The 23,218-nt window shown below is 45.7% G+C and overlaps 1 protein-coding gene across 1 annotated transcript in view; it reads right to left on the bottom strand.

Moving 5' to 3' along the window:
- Positions 1-23,218, bottom strand: part of LOC110515947 (contactin-associated protein-like 2) — a 286,632-nt gene that overhangs the window by 29,986 nt on the left and 233,428 nt on the right. Inside the window, exons 19-24 of the mRNA XM_036943719.1 lie at positions 20,240-20,458; positions 16,770-16,858; positions 15,794-15,941; positions 12,079-12,309; positions 11,183-11,316; positions 10,817-10,910 (exon numbers count right to left, since the gene is read on the bottom strand). Of these exons, the coding sequence (XP_036799614.1) occupies positions 10,817-10,910; positions 11,183-11,316; positions 12,079-12,309; positions 15,794-15,941; positions 16,770-16,858; positions 20,240-20,458 (915 nt within the window). The remainder of the gene's footprint in view (positions 1-10,816; positions 10,911-11,182; positions 11,317-12,078; positions 12,310-15,793; positions 15,942-16,769; positions 16,859-20,239; positions 20,459-23,218) is intronic.

Here is a 23,218-nt window from a genome sequence, read left to right as displayed (position 1 = left end):
TGGGAGGAACAAAACAGTGAGCAGACATTTTCGTCATTGGATTAAAATATTGTCCTTTACAAAGTGCTTTTATCTAAATTAACTCACAGTTTCTACAGACGTAGGATCTTAATTTGAGCCAGTTTGTTACAGCAGGAAAACAATCCTTCAGCAACAGGAAATGTGAATTATTCTGTGGATTATAATTAATGGACATTTTCATAAGAGAAAATGACAAACAGAAGCCTTTTTAAACCTAAAATGCACTACAAGGTTAACATTTCCTGCAACAGGGTGATCAAATTAAGATCCTACATCTGAACATGTGTTTCTAAATATGGATAGTCTGTCTCTACCTGTGTCACAGTGTTCTCAGTGGGGAGAGATAATCTCTCTCTCTCTCTCTCTCTCTCTCTCTCTCTCTCTCTCTCTCTCTCTCTCTCTCTCTCTCTCTCTCTCTCTCTCTCTCTCTCGGTCGCTCTCTCTCGCTCTCTCTCTCTCTCTCTCTCTCTCTCTCTCTCTCTCTCTCTCTCTCTCTCTCAATTCAAGCAGCTTTATTGGCATGGGAAACATATGTTAACATTGCCAAATATAATATACAAATGTGAAATAAACAATAAAAATGAACAGTAAACATTACACTCACAGGAGTTCCAAAAGAATAAAGACATTACAAATGTCATATTATGTATATATACAGTGTTGTAACGATGTACAAATGGTTAAAGAACAAAAGGGAAAATAAATAAGCATAAATATGGGTTGTATTTACAACGGTGTGTGTTCTTCACTTTTTTTCACCTTTTTCTTGTAGCAACAGGTCACACATCTTGCTGCGGTGATGGCACACTGTGGTATTTCATCCAATAGATATGGGAGTTTATCAAAATCAGGTTTGTTTTCAAATTCTTTGTGAATCTTTGTAATCAGAGGGAAATATGTGTCTCTAATATAGTCATACATTGCGCAGGAGGTTAGGAAATGCATGTTGTGGGCAGTGAGCACATAGCCTGTCTTCTCTTGAGAGCCAGGTCTGCCTACGACGGCCTTTCTCAATAGCAAGGCTATGCTCACTGAGTCTGTACATAGTCAAAGCTTTCCTTAAGTTTGGGTCAGTCACAGTGGTCAGGTATTATGCCACTGTGTACTCTCTGTTTAGGGCCAAACAGCATTCTAGCTTGCTCAGTTTTTTTAGTCAATTCTGTCAAGTAATTATCTTTTTATTTTCTCATGATTTGGAAAGGTCTAATTGTGTTGCTGTCTGGGGACTGTTTGTGAACAGAGCCCCAGGACCAGCTTGCTCGTCTCTAGGTTCATCTCTCTGATGATGGCTTTCTCTCTCTCTCCATGTATGGGGAGATAATGTGCCATTCAACACTCTTAGACATGACTGCCTTACAGGAATGACACACATAAACAGAGATAATAATAAATAAAAAGCATTGTTTCATTATACTGCTTATAGCATATACACACACACTTTCAAATCCTTCTGATGACTAACACGACACATTTTGAATATTTTTCTGTCTCTAGTTTCACCCGGACCCTCTGCTCCTCCGAATCTCCTCTTATTGTCTTTCTCCCCCTCTTCTGCTTCCCATTTCATCTTTCCAACCATTGAGCTATAAGATCCTGAAAGCCAGTCTTTTAATTTTTCAGTGTTTGCCCCACAGACGGCGCTCTAAGCTTACTTGAGTGGCACATTGAAGGAGAATATTAGCATTGAAGACTATTATTCAGCCCGAGATCGCAACGTGAGTGGGAGTAGCTAGCTAGCGGATGTTGTTTTTACGGCGAGTAGTTTGCCAGCTAGTTTTAACATGTAGATAATAATAATGGAAAACAAATCAAACTTGCTATGCACATTGCAAACAGCCATGTCATAGTCACGTTTCCTCACTTAGCTGGCTAGATAAGTTAGCAAACTAGCTAGCAAGTTCGTTAGCTAGGTAACTAGCATGACAGGCTGTGCCTGCTGTACCTGCTTTCTAATTAAATGCCTGGCGCTAACAGGCTTTAAAACAGTTACAGAGTTTAATTGACTGTGATAGGAGAAACCTGAGGATGGATCAACAACATTGTAGTTACTCCACAATACTAATCTAATTGACAGAATTAAATTAAGGAAGCCTGTACAGAATAAAAATATTCCAAAACATGTATCCTATTTGCAACAAGGCACTAAAGTAATACTGCAAACAAATTGGCAAAGCAATTCACGTTTTGCCCTAAATACAAAGTGTTATGTTTGTGTCAAATCCAATACAAAATATTACTGAGTACCACTGTCCATATTTTCAAGCATAGTAGTGGCTGCATCATGTTATGGGTATGCTTGGAATCGTGAAGGACTGAGGAGTTTTTCAGGATAAAAGAAACGGAATGTAGCTAAGTACAGGCAAAATACTAGGAAAACCTGGTTCAGTCTGCTGTCCCCCAGACACTGGGAGATGAATTCACCTTTCAGCAGGACAATAACCTAAAACACAAGGCCAAATCTACACTGGAGTTGATTACCAAGAAGACAGTCAATATTCCTGAATGGCCGAGTTACAATTTTGACTTAAAATATATGTCACGACCTCAAAATGGTTGTTTAGCAATCTGCTTATTCTCATTATTAAACTACCTTTCGGGCTGTGGCAGCCTCCAGTGGAAGGAATGACCCGGCGCTCCACATTCTATTCCCCAGTGGACTGTGCAAGGAGGTCCAGACGGAGTTGGCATGTCGGGATGACAATATTTCCTTTAACACTCTCATCGCGATGGCCACCCGTCTGGAAAATCTTCTTCTGGAGCGCCGGTGTCCACCTCGCCCCTCGCCTCTCTCCTTTGGTTGTCCTGAGGAAGAGCCTGAACCCATGGAGGTAGGGGCCACACACCTCTCCGCGGCAGGGCTGCATCGCCGGAGACAACTGGGGATCTGTGGCCAGGAGGGGCACCAGCTTCAGCGGTGTCCGGTGAGTCCCAACCCGGGGACCACTAGAGCAGAGGAGCGGCCCTGTGACCTTCCGTCTCCCAGGGTAGTCATAAGAATTATCATTGTTTTCCACCAAACCCTTTCTGGTTCCCATTTCACTGGCTGGCTGTCTCTCAAGTGTTGTCTCTACAGCTCTAGTGGACTCCAGTGCCACTGGGATCTTCATCGACCAGGCCCTCTCATCCTCCCTGAACTTAACTTCATACCTGCTCTCCTCTCCTGCCCTGGATACGCGACCATTGGGATCTGGCACAATTAAGTACATCACAGCACCACTCACCCTCACCGTGGGACGCATGCACCAGGACAGCCTTCCCTTCCTCATCACCACGGCACCCGTACACAAAGGAATCCTCGGTCTCCTGTGGCTGCAACTTGAGAATCACCGGAGGACCTGCCGGAGGACCTACTTTCCCGCATCCTGTGGATCCACATTGGTGGAGGGTCCTGTGAGTGCCCTCCAGCCTATCAATCTGTCCTCCCAAATCGTTGGTACCGTGTGTTGGGACGTAGATGTGGACATCCGCTCTGGAGAGGGATCCCGTTCCTGCTACCTGCCCTTCAGAGCGCATCAACAGTACCAGTCAAACGATTGGACACACCTACTCATTCAAGGGTTTTTCTTTATTTTTACTATTTTCTACATTGTAGAATAATAGTGGAGACATCAAAACTATGAAATAACACATATGGAATCATGTAGTAAACAAAAAAAGTGTTAAACAAATCAAAATATATTTAATATTTGAGATTCTTCAAACAGCCACTTCAAATAGCCACCCTTTGAACGTTTCTTCAAGTGCAGTCACAAAAACCATCAAGCGCAATAATGACTGGCTCTCATGAGGACCGCCACCAGAAAGGAAGATCCAGAGTTACCTCTGCTGCAGAGGATAAGTTCATTAGAGTTACCAGCCCCAAATAAATGCTTCACAGAGTTGAAATAACTGACTGCATGAATCAGGCCTTCATGGTCGATTTGCTGCAAAGAAACCACTACTAAAGGACACCAATAATAAGAAGAGACTTGCTTGCGCCAAGAAACACAATCAATGGACATTAGACCGGTGGAAATCTGTCCTTTGGTCTGATGCAGTGGCGGACTGGCCGTCGGGAGCCCCGGGACATTTCCCGGTGGCCTAAGGGTCGTTTTGGTCTGTCGTGAACAGTCAACTTGACCAGCGATAATATACAAGCGGGAATGAGTTGAAGGAGAATCCAAGCATCAGGCATGATTCTCACTCTCTCGCTGCAGTGTCCCCGTCTCTCCGCGACGCTCATTGCAACCGTCTACCTGCTTCTCTACCAAAAACATTTTACACGCACGGCGAAATGGACGGTCAGAAAAGGAAAGGTGGAGCAGAGAGGGAGAGAATAAAAAAGGAAGGAAGTAAGGAACCAAGTCAGTCAAAAACACTATCTAAAACACACACACGACACCCAGCATGGTTAGCTAAGTAGCCTAGCTAATAATAGTGACACAATGGCCGGTAGGCTAAACAGTTTTACAGTGTGTTTTACAGGAATTACAGTGCCTTGTGAAAGTATTCGGCCCCCTTGAACTTTGCGACCTTTTGCCACATTTCAGGCTTCAAACATAAAGATATAAAACTGTATTTTTTTGTGAAGAATCAACAACAAGTGGGACACAATCATGAAGTGGAACGAGATTTATTGGATATTTCAAACTTTTTTAACAAATCAAAAACTGAAAAATTGGGCGTGCAAAATTATTCAGCCCCTTTACATTCAGTGCAGCAAACAGCCCCTTTACTTTCAGTGCAGCAAACTCCAATGTTGACCTAAATGACTAATGATGATAAATACAATCCACCTGTGTGTAATCAAGTCTCCGTATAAATGCACCTGCACTGTGATAGTCTCAGAGGTCCGTTAAAAGCGCAGAGAGCATGTCTGCCGACAAGAGCATGTTAGCAGAGCATTGAGAAGAGCAAGAAGCAGGTGGGAAGTAAAGGAAGAGGGTCCTTGGTAACTATGATGTCCAAAACAACAGCAAATAAAGTCATTAACGTCATCAGAATGTTGATTCAGCAGACAATTGCTGTTGAAGTGAGAAAGACAGGGATGTTCTCAATACAAATGGACACAACACAGGATTTAACATCCAAAGACCAGTGTGCAGTAGTTCCGTGATATGTCACTGATGTGGTCCTCGAGAGACTCATTGCGGTCAATGACTGTGAGTCATCAACTGGACAGTACATTGTGGACCTTATGAAACAGACCCTTGAGAAGATGGACATAGGTATCAAACAGTGTGTTGGTAATGCAACAGACAGAGAAGCTAATATGCAGGGACAATACAGGGGCTTCACTGCATTGCTCACAGAAGAGTCTCCTAACCAAGTAACCATATGGTGTTACTCACATGTCCTCAACCTTGTGCTAACTGACACCACTAGGTGTGTTGTGGCAAGTGAATCCCTTTTCTCACTATTAATGACATTGCAGTGTTTGTTCGAGATTCCTACAAGCGCATGAAGCTATGGGAGGAAACCAGTGAGGACAGGAGACACAGACGGCTTGATGTAATTGGTGAAACACGCTGGTGGGCCAAAGACGAGGCCTTGAAGAAAGTATTTGGAAGCTTTGCAAAGCCTGACCGTGCACTTTACACGGATGTGGTCATCATTATGGAAAGAATTGAAAAGGATGTGACCATAAAACCTGCCACCCGAAGCAAGGCCCAAGGGTACAAGGATGCTCTCCTAAAGTGTGAGGTTTTTTTGAGCAGACGTCCCCTCTCTCTAAATACTTGCAAATAAGTGGCATGGATATCGTAACAGCACAGCACTTGGTGACGGCAGTAGACAACTTTGTTGAGTGAGCCAATGGCATTCTGGAAGAGCTGTGATGTCGAAGCTCAGACTGTTCTCCCAGAGAAGAGAACAACAAAAAGAGAAGAGAAAACCAGGTGAGTTGGCAGAAGAGGAGCCCATTGCTAATGCACATAGATGACAAAATCAAGATCCACAATGTGGTACTGGACACTGTTGTTGAAAGTATTCACTGACGTTATGCAGCAGATGCAGTGCTGTGTACAGACGTCTCCTGCATGAATCCTGAAGCATTTTCCTGAGATCAGAGAAAAGACAGCCATGAAGGAGCTCAGCAAATGCTTCCTGGAATTTGATGAACATGCCACTGTTGAGGCATTGCAGGCTGAACTGATCAGCCTTGCACAACAGTGGGAAAGCCTGAAACGGTCACCATTGGAGGAGTACAACACCAGGGCCACCCCCGCCAGTGATGAATCATGGGAAGGCTTTGATCATCCTGATGAAAGTGTGGAGTTGGTAAGCAGAAGTTGTTCCACATGTAAAACTGCCCGATATGCTGCTATCTTCTCCTCTCAGAAGAATCTGCTCACGGATGCGTATCACATCATTGGTTTGGGCTACAAGTTACTCCTCACCCTATCCATCACTCAGGTGGCTTGTGAGAGGACCTTCTCCACCCTGAGATTCGTGAAGAACCACCTAAGAACCTCCCTCACTCAAGAGAACCTTAAAGGGTTCATTTTGATGGTAACAGAGAAGGAGATTCTTAGGGGACTTGACAAAGATGATATCATTGACAAGATGTCAGAGAGCAGTGAGTTACTGTGCCACCTACTGATTTACTAGTGGTAATTACTTACTGGTTACTCTGAAGTAGCTATGCTACGACTCTTCCTGAACAGGCTGACAAGGGTGAAAGAAAATTTGCTGTGAGTTAAAGCTTTTGTACAGAGGCATGTTTTTTGGACTTTCATATTATACTTGCAGTTATGTAGCCAATGATCAATTTCATTGACTGAGTGTATAGATGTGTTTATTGTTGTGCTGTTTGCTTTATGGACACCAGTGAGTGAACATTGTAATCTACATTTTTTTTGTAGAGGAGTGCTTTTTCAACTTTAGTGTTATACATTGTTGTAGCTTATGTTCACGTTCGGTGAATGTGTGTGTGAAGTGTTCTGATACTTTTGATACGCTGGAATATAAAGATAATCATTTGATCCTTTGAGATAACTCTGTATATCTCATTTGCTTTTTAAAAAGTGTAGGCTAATGGTTTTGTGTGTCTAGCCTTGTACATTTGTATGTGTTATGATTGGTGTATTCCTAGTGAGTTTTTGAGGGTGCACCCATAGCCACAGCATACCTAGCAAAACTCAGTGTTCAGATAGGCTACTTGTTGGTCAGTCCCAAATGTTTTGTAATGTGGATAACTTTCTTCCCAGATGAACATAGTGGCCAAATGTATAACTAGTTTGGTACCCGTTACATCAACAAATAGGGTTGGACTACAAAATTAGCTGTCTGGTGGTTTGCGTGAACAGGGTGGCCTGGGATGGAGTCAAATTCCTGGCCTGAATTATAGTTTCAGTCGGCCCCTGGTCTGATGAGTCCAAATTTGAGATTTTTGGTTCCAACCGCCGTGTCTGTGAGACACAGAGTAGGTGAACGTATGATCTCCGTATGTATGGTTCCCAAGGTGAAGCATGGAAGAGGAAGTGTGATGGAATGGGGGTGCTTTGCTGGTGACACTGTCTGTGATTTATTTAGAATTCAAGGCACACTTAACCAGCATGACTACCACATAATTCAGAAGCGATACACCATCCCATTTGGTTTGGGCTTAGTGGGATTATCATTTGTTTTTCAACAGGACAATGACCCAACACACCTCCAGTCTGTGTAAGGGCTATTTGACCAAGAAGGAGAGTGATGGAGTGCTGCATCAGATGACCTGGCCTCCACAATCACCCGACCTCAACCCAATTGAGATGGTTTGGGATGAGTTGAACCACAGAGTGAAGGAAAAGCAGCCAACAACTGTTCAGCATATGTGGGAACTCCTTCAAGACTGTTGGAAAAACATTCCAGGTGAAGCTGATTGAGAGAATGCCAAGAGTGTGCAAAGCTGTCACTATGTCAACTCCTGCACCGTATGTATCCAATCCAAATCTCCCTGGCGCGCTCCAGCAGGGAAACTACTTCCCCTTCCTGTGCCTAAGCGGCCTTGGTCACATCTGTCCATAGACTTTGTAAATGATCTCTCCCTTTTTGATGGTTTTACAACCGCCACCCACGCGAGGCTCCAGCGTACTGTCCATCCTGGTGACCGCGTCTGGCACTCCACCAGGAAACTCCTGCTCCGCCTACCCTGCCGGAAGCTGAGCCCCTGGTTTGTGGGACCCTTCTGACACCCACGCGAGGCTCCAGCGCACTGTCCATCCTGGTGACCGCGTCTGGCACTCCACCAGGAAACTCCTGCTCCGCCTACCCTGCCGGAAGCTGAGCCCCTGGTTTGTGGGACCCTTCTGACACCCACGCGAGGCTCCAGCGCACTGTCCATCCTGGTGACCGCGTCTGGCACTCCACCAGGAAACTCCTGCTCCGCCTATCCTGCCGGAAGCTGAGCCCCCGGTTTGTGGGACCCTTCAAGGTCTTCTGAAGGATTAATAAGGTAACTTACCGTATACAATTCCCCACCAACTACCAGATCTCAACCTCTTTTCATGTTTCCCTCCTCAGGCCGGAAGCAAATGTGAAATAAGTGCACTCAGGCCTGAGCTTCCAGAAGGTCAAAGGTAATTACTTTAAGGAGCAGTTCTCTCTCTGTGGGTCCAACCCCAAGAAGTTGTGGAAAACGGTTACAGACCTGGAGAATAAACCCTCCTCCTCACAGCTGCCCATGTCCCTTAATTTTGATGATATGGTTGAGTTGAGTTCATTTTATTTTTACAGGGACAGTGCACATTAATCAACGTTTCAGTAAAAGTGCCGGTTTTAGCCAGCCGGCTAACTTTCAACCGCAGTCCCTGGGCAATAGCAACATAGGACAAGCAAGACATAGAATACAGACAGAGAAACATAGGACAAGCAAGACATAGCATACAGACAGAGCAACATAGGACAAGCAAGACGTAGCATACAGACAGAGCAACATAGGACAAGCAAGACATAGCATACAGACAGAGCAACACAGGACAAACAAGATGGAACATACAGACAGAGCAACATAGGACAAGCAAGACGTAGCATACAGACAAAGCAACATAGAACAAAAAGCAGCAAGACAAAATTCATAAAAGCAACAGTGTTTCCACACCTCACAAGCTACAGACAACAGACATGGAAAGCAGCAACACACAGCTAGGAACCATGTTCACAAATCTGATTGACCTTTAGCCATGTCTTCAAGCCTTTTGTGAAAGTGTGATATGTGGTGCAGTTATGTGTGTCTGATTGCAGTGTATTCCAGACATGGGAAGCTCTCACAGAGAAAGTGGATTTACTAAAGGTGCTTTTCCTTAAGGGAACTATACAGTCACCTCTCATGGCAGACCTTGTGGATCTGCTGCCATATGTTTGGGTTTCCTGTTTAACAAAAATATTGAGTGGAGGGGGAGCCAGGCCATTTAGGATACTGAATATAAGACATGCGTCGGTGTATTGCACAAGATTTTCCCAACTCAGGGGCTCATGCTTTCTGAGGATGTAAGAGTGATGATGGGTATTGGGCTTCCTATCAAGCACTTTGAGAGCCTGTTTGTAGACAGACTGAATAGGTTTTCATGTTGTACAGCAAGCTTGGGCCCAACTAGTCAAGCAGTATGTTAAGTGGGGGAGTATCATAGATTTGAAGTACAGTTTTGCTACCTCTGTAGTCAAACAATTTCGTATACATCTGAAAATAGCTAGGTTAGATTTGGTTAATTGAATTACCTTTTTCACATGCTTTTTAAAAGAAAGGTTGGAATCAAGTATGATGCAAGGGACTTAAAATCGGATACCACCTGGAGCTTCTCCCCTGACACATAGACATCTGGCTCAGTAGCATCTGTTGCCCTCTTTGTGAAGAACATGCAAACAGTTTTTTTCACATTGAGATGCAAGTATTGAGAGCAAGAATATGCTGTTTCTGAGTGGTGTGCCAGAATGTTGGTCAGAACAGAACTGCAAAGAGACCCCCATCTTTGTTGTTTTTGTTGTTGCCTAAAATCCATTTGGAAATAAATCCAGATTGTGTATGAATTATGTTTTGAAAATACAAACTGGGCGAGATGGTGAGTTTGGCCTCTGTTGTGTCCTTCAGTCTTAAAATGGCAGCTCTGCAGTTCCAGATGGGGTTACGTTGGTGTGTGTGTGTGTGTGACAAGGAAAGGGGCATTATTCCCTGTGGTATTAGTCTGCTGTACATCTTGCTAGGAAGGGAACTCAGCCATTCCTTCTACCTCACTGACTGCCACCAGCCCAGAACAGAGCAGGACAACCAGGAGTCATGGAAACCAGGAGTCGTGGAAACCAGGAGTCATGGCAACCAGGAGTCATGGAAACCAGGAGTCGTGGAAAACCAGGAGTCATGGAAAACCAGGAGTCATGGAAACCAGGAGTCATGGAAACCAGGAGGATTGGAAACCAAAGCAGTGACCAGGAGTAAGGAATACTATACTGCACTAAAGTCTTGTTCAGGAGGGCACAACATTGTGAATGTTGCAGATAGAAATGTCTTGTATAGAGCTGACATGAATCCCTATTATTCTACAGAGGAGCATGCCTGTTCTACATAACATATTTACATCTGAAGCAAAAGGTACCCATTGAACATGTTACAGAAACCAAACCAGACTAAAATGTGTGAAAACCCTGTCTGACAACAATAGACTTCTTCCACGACCTGGTGTCCTGGTGAAAAACAGTCTTCTAGTTCCCTCTAGTGGACACACAGAGCAACTACAATACATCTGTACAGCTCCTGTTGCTGCTCTCTGAATAGGCCTACATTCTCTGCCAGGGCCAAGCAGACCTCTGTCAAATACACGTATGCGATGCCTGTACTCACCAAATACCTTCCCCAGGAACAATGTCTTGACCAGGTTGAGCTGTGTGTCTGATGCCTCTGGGAGAGAGTAGCTGACAGGGGGGTAGTGGTCCAACTGGAGATGAAGAGAGCATGAGGGAGAGAGAGAAGATCATGATGCAAACCACTGAACCATTTCCATAGTCAATCATCAACATCGTTGTGGATCTTTGTACAAACGGGCCTTCTCATATCCATAAAGCATCAAGCCATTGTAAATCCCTCAAGTCCTGTGACAATTAGAGAGGCTTTTGTCTCCCTCTTGTGGTTAGAAATGGACATGTCTGAAGTCATCATAGACTATGCTTGGACTGCGGAGAGAAGGTGTGTGTGTGTGTGTGTGCATACCTGTATGGTGATAGTCCTGTTGATTCTGGACATGTTGATAGTGTGTGGCTGTCCGTTGGCTAGGTTACGCTGGTCCACGTCTATGGTGAACGGCTCCTTGAGACCGCCCAGGTTATACCGCACCTGGAGAGTTCCTACACACACACACACACACACACACACACACACACACACACACACACACACACACACACACACACACACACACACACACACACACACACACACACACACACACACACGCACACACGCACACACACGCACAATGAGAGACCTTACATAATGCATCTGCAACATACCTGAGAGGCAGAGCCCACGTGTCTGTGTGTGTGTGTTGATAAGTGTGTCTGTATGTGTCAGTGTCTCACCATTCTGCCGTAGCACCAGCGCCAGGTCTGTATGTGTCAGTGTCTCACCATTCTGCCGTAGCACCAGCCCCAGGTCTGTATGTGTCAGTGTCTCACCATTCTGCCGTAGCACCAGCCCCAGGTCTGTATGTGTCAGTGTCTCACCATTCTGCCGTAGCACCAGCCCCAGGTCTGTATGTGTCAGTGTCTCACCATTCTGCCGTAGCACCAGCCCCAGTTCTGTATGTGTCAGTGTCTCACCATTCTGCCGTAGCACCAGCCCCAGGTCTGTATGTGTCAGTGTCTCACCATTCTGCCGTAGCACCAGCCCCAGGTCTGTATGTGTCAGTGTCTCACCATTCTGCCGTAGCACCAGCCCCAGGTCTGTATGTGTCAGTGTCTCACCATTCTGCCGTAGCACCAGCCCCAGGTCTGTATGTGTCAGTGTCTCACCATTCTGCCGTAGCACCAGCCCCAGGTCTGTATGTGTCAGTGTCTCACCATACTGCCGTAGCACCAGCCCCAGGTCTGTATGTGTCAGTGTCTCACCATTCTGCCGTAGCACCAGCGCCAGGTAGTCTTGTGTCTTGGAGCTGACGTACAGCAGTATAGCTGGTGTGTTGGACGTACTGAAGCTAAACGCTACTGCTTCTCCTGTCAGATTCACTTCCTGTGCAGTCAAAGGTTGGGCAAGGAACCTTGCGTCCTGATTGGCTGCCGCTGCCTCTGACAGGAAGTTGTATCTCACCAGAGTGCCCGCCTCAAAGAAACCCCCCACATCTTAGAGAGAGGAGAGAACACATACACGCAGAAGGTCAACTGGTGGGGGCTTTACGGTGAAACGCTTGCTTACAAGCCCTTCCCAACAAAGCAGAGTTTCAAATAGTAACACAACAGGAATAAAATAAAATACACAAAAATGTAGCTATACGGCCAATGACATTGAGGGAGTATACCACATGTTCTATTTTCACCTTTATTTAACCAGGTAGGCCAGTTGAGAACAAGTTCTCATTTACAACTGCGACCTGGCCAAGATAAAGCAAAGCAGTTCGGCACATACAACAACACAGAGTTACACATGGAATAAACAAAACATACAGTCAATAATACAGTAGAACAAAAGAAAACAAAAAGTCTATATACAGTGAGTGCAAATGAGGTAAGTTAAGGCAATAAATAGGCCATGGTGGCGAAGTAATTACAATATAGCAATTAAACACTGGAATGGTACATGGGGATGAGGTAGGCAGATAGATGGGCTGTTTACAGATGGGCTATGCACAGGTGCAGTGATCTGTGAGCTGCTCTGACAGCTGGTGACATCAGTCACTGGCTTCATTAATACGTGCATCGATGACATCGTCCGCATCCGTACGTACATGGAAGCCATGGATTACAGGCAACATCCGCACTGAGCTAAAGGCTAGAGCTGCTGTTTTAAAGGAGCGGGACTCTAATCCAGACGCTGATCAGAAATCCTGCCACGCCCTCCGACAAACCATCAAGCAGGCAAAGTGTCAATACAGGACCAAGATCGAATCCTACTACAACGGCTCGTCGGATGTGGCAGGGCTTGTAAACTATCACAGATTACAAAGGGAAACCCAGCAGAGAGCTGCCCAGTGACTCAAGCCTACCAGACGAGCTAAATACCTTTTCTACGCGCTTCGAGTCTAGCAACACTGAACTATGCATGAGAGCACTAACTGTTCTGGATGACTGTGTGATCACGCCCTCCGTAGTGGATGTGAGCAAGACCTTTAAACAAGTTAACATTCACAAGGCCGCAGGGGCCAGACGGATTACCAGGTCACGTACTCAGAACACGCGCTGACCAACTGGCAAGTGTCTTCACTGACATCTCCTTGACCCAGTCTGTAATTTCCAGCAGACCACCATAGACCCTGTGCCCAAGAACGCCAAAGTAACCTGCATAAATTACTATCGCCCTGTAGCACTCACATCTGTAGCCATGAAATGCTTTGAAAGGCTGGTTGTGGCTCACATCAACACCAACATCTCAGACACCCTGGACCCACTCCAATTCACATACCGCTCCAACAGATCCACAGATGACACAATCTCTATTGCACACCACAATGCCCTTTCCCACCTGGACAAACGGAACAACTACGTGAGAATGCTGTTCATTGACTACAGCTCAGTGTTCAACACCATTGTGCCCTCCAAGCTCATCACTAAGCTAAGGACCCTGGGACTAAACACCTCCCTCTGCAACTGGATCCTGGACTTCCTGATGGGCCGCCCCCAGGTGGTAAGGGTAGACAACAATACATCCGCCATGGGGGACCCTCAGGGGTGTGTGTTTAGTCACCTCCGGTACTCCCTGTTCACCCATGACTGTGTGGCCACGCACGATTCCAACATCATCATTAAGTTTGCAGACGAAACAACGGCTGTAGGCCTGATCACCGACGACAATAAGACAACCTACATGGAGGAGGTCAGAGACCTGGCCGTGTGGTGCCAGGACAGCAACCTCTCCCTCAGTGTCAGCAAGACAAAGGAGCTGATCATGGACTACAGGAAAAGGAAGGCCGAACACACCTCCATCCCATCGAAGGTGCTGTTGTCGAGCAGGTCGAGAGCTTCAAGTTCCCCAGTGTCCATTCACACATATCAACACAGTCATGAAAAGGGCACGACAACACCTCTTCCCCCTCAGGAGGCTGAAAAGATTCGGCATGGCCCTCAGAACCTCAACATAATTCTACAGCTGCACCACTGAGCGCATCTTGACTGGCTGTATCACCGCTTGGTATAGTAAGTGCTAGGCATCCGACCACAACGTGCAACAGAGGGTAGTGCGTACGATAAGGTATTTGAGGTAGATATGTACATGAAGGCAGAGTAAAGTGACTATTCTTGATACACAAGGGAAACTGTGGAGCGTGAAAAAACATTCTTTAACCCGTCTCCTCCCCTTCATCAGCACTGATTGAAGTGGATTCAACAAGTGACATCAATAAGGGATCATAGCTTATACCTGGATTCACCTGGTCAGTCTGTGACATGGAAAGAGCATGTTTTGTATATTCAGGGTATATGGTGCGGATATAAAGTCTGGTGAGTGTATGTAGGGTCAGTGCAGATAGTGTTGCAGATAGTTTGGGTACCATTCATTTACTATTTTGCAGTCTGGCTTTTTAGCAGTCTTATGGCTTGGGGTAGAAGCTGTCTCGGCCCTAGTGTACTGGGCTGTCCGCACCACCCTGTCTAGCGCTTTGCGGTCGAGGGCGGTGCATTTCCATACCAAGCGGTGAGGCAGCCAGTCAAGATGCTCTCGATGGTGCAGCTGTAGGACTTGTTGAGGATCCATGCTAAATCTTTCAGCCTCCTGAGGGGGAAGAGGCGCCGCCGTGCCCTCTTCACGACTGTGTTGGTGTGTGTGGACCATGTTAAGTCCTCAGCAATGTGGACGCCAAGGAACTTGAAGCGCTCTTCCTTCTTCCTCCTATAGTCCACGATCAGCTCCTTGGTCTTACTGACATTGAGGGAGAGGTTGCTATGTTTGTAACTAGAGGCAGCAGAGATGCTGATGAGAATAGAACATCACCCTCTGTTGTAAGTGGTGTGTGTGTGTGTTGTTCACAGTCATAGTTGTCTGTCTGTGACCCCATGGAAAGGCAGTACAGTAGCAGCAGAATGAAACAGTCCTGATAATAATATTCTACCTATTCTACCAGGTGTAAATAGGGATATAATGGAAATACGCTTTCGCAATTATGACTGATAATAATATTCTTATTCATATTATGACTGCACTCATATGACACAGACAGGAGAACAGAGGGAGCAGGGGGAGAGGATCCTCTGGAGTATCTGAAGGGTATGACACACACTCACGTGTAGATAAATAAACACTCATGCACACACTAGTTTCCATTACATTCAATACCTCATTTTCAGTTCACACACACACACACAACACTGGGGAGGTCCTTTCATGTCAGCTACTTTGCATATTCCTGTTTTATGTTTTCTATTCCCACATGCTGTCATCTGACACATACTCCCAGTGTCGTCACCCCCGACTGGCGTAAAACACAGGAAAACAAGCTTAAGTTTAGGAAACAAATGAATTCATGTGTCAACTTTCTTGCTATGAAGTCTCACTGCGACTGAGAGAAACCAACTCTTACTTCCGAGTAAATGTTGCCGTTCCCCCGTAAACAAAGGCTGCTGGTTACACCGTCCAATAGCATAGCAGTAATTTCAGGGTTTAGCGATTAGCTCTCACCTTTGGTGCAGAAGGGTCCGTCGTATGCCGTGGCAGTGCAGTCACAGGAGTAGCCATTATATTTCTCCACACACTTTCCTCCGTTCCTGCAGTACATCCCATAACTGGTACAATGACCCTGACAGCCTGGCTTTACACCTGGAGTTACCTAGAGAGAGAGAAAGGGATAGAGATGGAGAGAGAGAGATGGAGAGAGAGGGATGGAGATGGAGAGAGATGGAGAGAGAGGGATGGAGATGGAGAGAAAGATGGAAGGAGAGATGGAGAGAGAGGGATGGAGATGGAGAGAGAGAGATGGAAAGAGAGATGGAGAGAGAGGGAGGGAGATGGAGAGAGATGGCGAGAGAGAGATGAAGAGAGAGAGATGGAGAGAGAGAAAGGGAGAGAGAGATAGCGAGAGAGATATGGAGAGAGATGGAAATGGAGAGAGAGATGGAGAGAGAGGGATGGGGAGAGAGATGGAGAGAGAGATGGAAATTGGATAGAGAGATGGAGAGAGAGAGATGGAAATTGGGAGAGAGAGAAGGAGGAGAGATGGAGAGAGAGATGGAAATGGGGAGAGAGAGTAGGGGGAGAGATGGAGAGAGAGATGGAAATGGAGAGAGCAATAGGGAGAGAGGGAGATGGAGAGAGAGAGACAGAGAGAGAGAGATAGGGAGAGAGAGATACCGAGAGAGGGAGATATGGAAATGGAGAGAGAGGGAGGGAGAGAGAGAGGTGGAAATGGAGAGAGATAGGGAGAGAGAGAGAGATAGGGAGAGATAGAGAGATGGAAATGGAGAGAGCAATAGGGAGAGAGAGATGGAGAGAGAGAGAGAGAGGGAGAGAGAGAGATGGAAATGGAGAGAGAGACAGGGAGAGAGAGAGAGATAGGGAGAGTTTGACTTTTGGATGCTCTTCATTTGCGTTAGTAAAGAGAACAACTTGATGTATTTTTAGATGATGAAATAAAGGAAATCAATCAACCAATCGTCACCTTGGCCCTCTCTTCAAGGTCAAGGGTCACACCATTCATCCTGAGGGAGCGAATGCATCCCAGAAACCCCCTCTGACCTCCTGCTGCACCTAGAGACAGCGAGAGAGAGAGAAGAGAGAGAACATAGAGAGAGAGAGAGAACAAAGAGAGATAAGATGAATTTTGTGCTAGGAATAGAGATAATTACCCTCGAGGTTGAGCTTGGGGCATATATGACTGTTGATGGTCACAGTGAATTAACAGGCTAGAGGAGAGGCGCTCCAGCCCTATTTAACCTCACCTTGGCACTTAATTGATATATTAGTGCGGCTGATTGGCTGGAGATGTCACACACCCATTTAGCCAGATCAACATCAGGCAGACATTGTGGCCCTCCAGGACTGGAGTTGCCCACCATTCAAGTCGTGTGCCAGTGTGTGTTAATGTGTGTGTGTGTGTGTGTTAATGTGTGTGTGTGTTTTAATGTGTGTGTGTGTGGTGCACTCCTGGCCTCATTCTGGCTGCCTCCATAGGTAAATGACTCTGTAATGATGTACTAATGAACTAGCATATTATATTCATTAGGACAGCACTGTTTAGGGGGAGACCCCCACTTTCCACTTTCACCCCCCCCCCCCCCCCCCCACACACACACCCTCACACACAATATCCAGTAGAATACCTTCCCTCTCTGAGCCACACAGTGCATACCAAGGCCAGGAGAGACATTAGCAAGCATGGTCACAGACCAGAAGACCCACCAGTGGCCCTGCATGAAATGGAAAAGACTGCATGGACATAAACTGAAAGTCATCAACTATAGCTATATGTATATTATACATCTGTTTCTATACTGACAAACATATACACGCAACATGCAACAATTTCATAGATTTGACTGAGTTACAGTTCATAGAAGGAAGTCACTCAATTGAATTAAATTCATTAGGCCCTAATCTATGGATTTCACATGACTTGGGACCAGGCCCACCCACTGGGGAGCCAGGCCCAGCCAATCAGAATGAGTTTTTCCTCACAAAAGGGCTTTGTTACAGACAGAAATACTCCTCAGTTTCATCAGCTGTCCGGGTGACAGATTCTCTAAAACAATGTTGGAGGTGGCTTATGGTAGAGAAATTATCATTCAATTATCTGCCAACAGCTCTGGTGGACATTCCTGCAGTCAGCATGCCAATTGCACGCTCCCTAAACTTGAGACATCTGTGGCATTGTGTTGTGTGATAATACTGCACACTTTAGAGTGGCTTTTTATTGTACCCAGCACAAGGTGCACCTGTGTAATTATCATGCTTTTTAAAATCAGTTTCTTGATATGCCACACCTGTCAGGTGGATGGATTATCTTGGCAAAGGAGAAATGCTCACTAAAAAGGATGTAAACAAATTTGTGCTCAAAATTCGAGAGAAATAAGCTTTATGTGCAAATGGAACATTTCTGGGATCTTTCATTTCAGCTCATGAAACATGGGACCAGCACTTTACATGTTGGGTTTATATTTTTGTTCAGTATATTCACACGTTAATGTTACCTACTGTCTTTGCAGGTCAATGAAGCAGGCTTCCCTGTGAGAGTTGCATCACAAACACCGTGTCACACACACACACACATAACACACACATGCAGCGACCGAGCCAGTCACACACACACACATAACACACACATGCAGCGACCGAGCCAGTCACACACACGGTGAGACGAGGAGATGCAACAAATAAAAAAGAGAAACAAAGAGAAAAATAACAACATGAAAAACATGCAGAAAAGGTATGAAATAATGCAATACAATATCAACATTTAAAATATAACTCATTACCAAATAATATCACACGTAAATAACCCAAATCATGTAGGAACCACCTAGGTGAGATATCCGGCTGTTTTTCCCCCTGTACCTCTGTGTTTAAACACCCGTTTTAGAATGCAAATCACACCCACTGTAGATCCCATCTGAGCCTGATTCAATTTCCCCCGACCAGGCAAATACCCTCACTGCTCTGACACATGCTGATGATCTGCTAGAGAGACACCGTCAGGAGTTTCATAGTGCTCCTCTCTGATCCAACATAAACTAATAGGTCCCGTGGCTGTATGGAGGTGATGGAAGAACTGATTGGGTTTAGTTGATGATCTGATGTCGATTAGATTGATAGATTGATCCCCGAGGGGTTATTCAGCGAGTTGGTTCCCTGAAACCTACTATACATGCAGATGAGATAGCCAAACTGTGAGTTGTATCAGTCTTTATAAGCTGTTATTAAAGTTTCCTATCACAAATCAATATGTGCCTGTATGGCTGTGTGGTTAACGGTGGCATATGAAGATCGATTCTATTTACTTTAATTCGATTCAATTCAATACAACTTTATTAATCCCCTCTGGCAATTCAGGAAGCTGCAGTGTGATAATGTTCTTCCATCCAATCCGCCAAAAACTGATGAGATGATGAAATTTGGAATGTCTTATTGGAATTCAGAACTATCAGATTTTGGAATGTCTGATTGGAATTGAGAAGTGTCTCAACGGAAAATAACTTTTCAGAGTCAGAGAGAGAAAGGAAGGAAGGAAAGATAATTTAATTCAAACTCAGCAGTTTTTCTCTCCATCCTAAATCCAGTTTCATTCCTGTCGTCAGTGTTAAAGTATTGGCAGGTCAGCAGGCTGAGACAGAGGAGTGAAAGGAACAGATAAAGACCAGCCATTCAGCTCTTTAACTTCTGGTCTCCTCTGCTGCTAATGACCTTCACAGTCTTTGTGTCGAGAAGAGAGGGAGCGGAGGAAACAATCCAAATATCACAATGTACATGCAGAGCCATTCTGTGTGTCATAACGAGGACCTAATCCATTGTCTCTGTGTGCTGTTGAAAAGTCTTAATCCTCTGTTACTGTTAATACTCTAACACAGTCATAAAGATTAAGAGTCAGGACTAAGTGAATTAGGTTAGTTGTACTCACATAATTCCTTTAACTTTGTTAACATCAGCCGTGTGTGTGTGTGAAACAGTGTGATATCTGATGAAACCTCAAGAGCTTATCTTCATTATCCCCATTCGTGTCAAAGCTTCAGAGAACCTACTTTGGGAAACATAAAGAAACTGTGGCTCTTACTAATTTATTTTACCTTTATTTAACTAGGCAGGTCAGGTAAGAACAAATTCTTATTTTCAATGACAGCCTAGGAACAGTGGGTTAACTGTCTTGTTCAGGGGCAGAACAATGTATTTCTGCCTTGTCAGCTTGGGGATTTGATCTAGCAACCTTTTGGTTCCTGGCGCAACACTCAAACCACTAGACTACCTGCCATTATACTGGCACAAACTATATCACCAAATTATTTAATTTTGTAAAGTAAAAATATTGGCAATACTGTTGAATGAAATTAAAACGTAGCATAGTATTGCACTCTTTTTCTGTTGGTGTGTGAGCGTGCGTGTGTGTGTGTGTGTGTGTGTATGTGTGTGTCTTTCTCTTACCCACATAAAGCTGACTAAACAGCTCTAGTCTTGTGTGTCCCTGTGGAGGGGCGGGACGAGTTTCCCTATAGTTCAGATCCAGCTGTAGCACCGCCTCCTTCACGTTCCGCTCCGCCATCACACGATGCCATTGGTCATCGTTGAGGGGCGTGGCTGAATGGACGGCCAACTCCACGGGACCGTTCCCCACATCAAAGGAGAACGAGACAACAGTAGGAGCTTGAGAAGAGGAAGACAACGTTAATCGGCACCATGTCCACAAACGACCAACCACATTGAATCTATTTATTTCAATGCATAAAGTACCTTTGGTTTATAATAGTCAACATTTTTCATCTCATAAGTCATTGTTTTCCAGTTGTCCTCCCTGAAATTCTACAGTTCGATATCTAGTAATGTCTCATTATTTATGTAGTCTTTGAACTTATAGATTTCAGCTTTACTGTGAATATGATTGCACTCAGTGTTTGATGGCTAATTCACCAAAAGCTAATTCAAAAGCTAATTCAACAAAAAATTGATAAACACACACGCACGCACACACACGCACACAAGATGAAAGAGAGAAGTGTGTGTGTGAGTGTGTGTGTGTGTAGAGGAGTGTGTGTGTTGGTAGAGGTGTGTGACTGTGTGTGCGTGTGTGCGTGTGTGCGTGTGTGTGTGTGTGTGTGTGTGTGAGTGTGTGTTTGTGTGTGTGTTTGTGTGTGTGTGTGTGTGTTTGTGTGTGTGTGTGTGTGTGTGAGTGTGTGTGTATAAACATGCCACTAGCCACCTGTTCAGTCCAGATGTTACAACCTAAAGGATGTGTGTGAGTTACTCTCCCTTCTCCCCTCTCAATCACACACTGATCACCAATGTTATAACCAATGTTATAATCTCCTTTTTCTCTCCCTCCAGAAACAACAGAGTCAGTTTAGCCTCTGTTAGCTGAGTGAAACATAGTCAAACACAGAGTCTAAAAACAGACTAACTAATCTCCCTCTTCTCTCCCTCCAGAAACAACAGAGAGTCAGTTTAGCCTCTGTTAGCTGAGTGAAACACAGTCAAACACGGAGCCCCAGTGTGAAAACAGACTAACTAATCTATTGTGGGCCTGAGCACGACTTGGACAAACTCCAACAAATCTCCCTCTTCTCTGTCTCCATCTCTCCCTCTATCCCATCCCCCGCAACATCTCTCCTTCTCTGTCTCCATCTCTCCCTCTATCCCATCCCCCACAACATCTCTCCTTCTCTCTCCATCTCTCCCTCTATCCCATCCCCCACAACATCTCTCCTTCTCTGTCTCCATCTCTCCCTCTATCCCATCCCCCGCAACATCTCTCCTTCTCTGTCTCCATCTCTCCCTCTATCCCATCCCCCACAACATCTCTCCTTCTCTGTCTCCATCTCTCCCTCTATCCCATCCCCCACAACATCTCTCCTTCTCTGTCTCCATCTCTCCCTCTATCCCATCCCCCACAACATCTCTCCTTCTCTGTCTCCATCTCTCTCTCTATCCCATCCCCCACAACATCTCTCCTTCTCTGTCTCCATCTCTCCCTCTATCCCATCCCCCGCAACATCTCTCCTTCTCTGTCTCCATCTCTCTCTCTATCCCATCCCCCACAACATCTCTCCTTCTCTGTCTCCATCTCTCCCTCTATCCCATCCCCCACAACATCTCTCCTTCTCTGTCTCCATCTCTCCCTCTATCCCATCCCCCACAACATCTCTCCTTCTCTGTCTCCATCTCTCCCTCTATCCCATCCCCCACAACATCTCTCCTTCTCTGTCTCCATCTCTCCCTCTATCCCATCCCCCACAACATCTCTCCTTCTCTGTCTCCATCTCTCCCTCTATCCCATCCCCCACAACATCTCTCCTTCTCTGTCTCCATCTCTCTCTCTATCCCATCCCCCACAACATCTCTCCTTCTCTGTCTCCATCTCTCCCTCTATCCCATCCCCCACAACATCTCTCCTTCTCTGTCTCCATCTCTCTCTCTGTCCCATCCCCCACAACATCTCTCCTTCTCTGTCTCCATCTCTCTCTCCCTCTATCCCATCCCCCACAACATCTCTCCTTCTCTGTCTCCATCTCTCTCTCTATCCCATCCCCCACAACATCTCTCCTTCTCTGTCTCCATCTCTCTCTCTATCCCATCCCCCACAACATCTCTCCTTCTCTGTCTCCATCTCTCCCTCTATCTCATCCCCCACAACATCTCTCCTTCTCTGTCTCCATCTCTCCCTCTATCCCATCCCCCACAACATCTCTCCTTCTCTGTCTCCATCTCTCCCTCTATCCCATCCCCCACAACATCTCTCCTTCTCTGTCTCCATCTCTCCCTCTATCCCATCTCCCACAACATCTCTCCTTCTCTGTCTCCATCTCTCTCTCTATCCCATCCCCCACAACATCTCTCCTTCTCTGTCTCCATCTCTCCCTCTATCCCATCCCCCACAACATCTCTCCTTCTCTGTCTCCATCTCTCCCTCTATCCCATCCCCCACAACATCTCTCCTTCTCTGTCTCCATCTCTCCCTCTATCCCATCCCCTGCAACATCTCTCCTTCTCTGTCTCCATCTCTCCCTCTATCCCATCCCCCACAACATCTCTCCTTCTCTGTCTCCATCTCTCCCTCTATCCCATCCCCCACAACATCTCTCCTTCTCTGTCTCCATCTCTCCCTCTATCCCATCCCCCACAACATCTCTCCTTCTCTGTCTCCATCTCTCTCTCTATCCCATCCCCCACAACATCTCTCCTTCTCTGTCTCCATCTCTCCCTCTATCCCATCCCCCACAACATCTCTCCTTCTCTGTCTCCATCTCTCCCTCTATCCCATCCCCCACAACATCTCTCCTTCTCTGTCTCCATCTCTCTCTCTATCCCATCCCCCACAACATCTCTCCTTCTCTGTCTCCATCTCTCCCTCTATCCCATCCCCCACAACATCTCTCCTTCTCTGTCTCCATCTCTCCCTCTATCCCATCC

The sequence above is a fragment of the Oncorhynchus mykiss genome, chromosome 15, assembly GCF_013265735.2.
Source record: "Oncorhynchus mykiss isolate Arlee chromosome 15, USDA_OmykA_1.1, whole genome shotgun sequence".
NCBI classification, from domain to species: domain Eukaryota; kingdom Metazoa; phylum Chordata; class Actinopteri; order Salmoniformes; family Salmonidae; genus Oncorhynchus; species Oncorhynchus mykiss.
The sequence above is the reverse complement of the archived record's forward strand: the minus strand, read 5'-3'. Positions and strand labels throughout refer to the sequence as shown.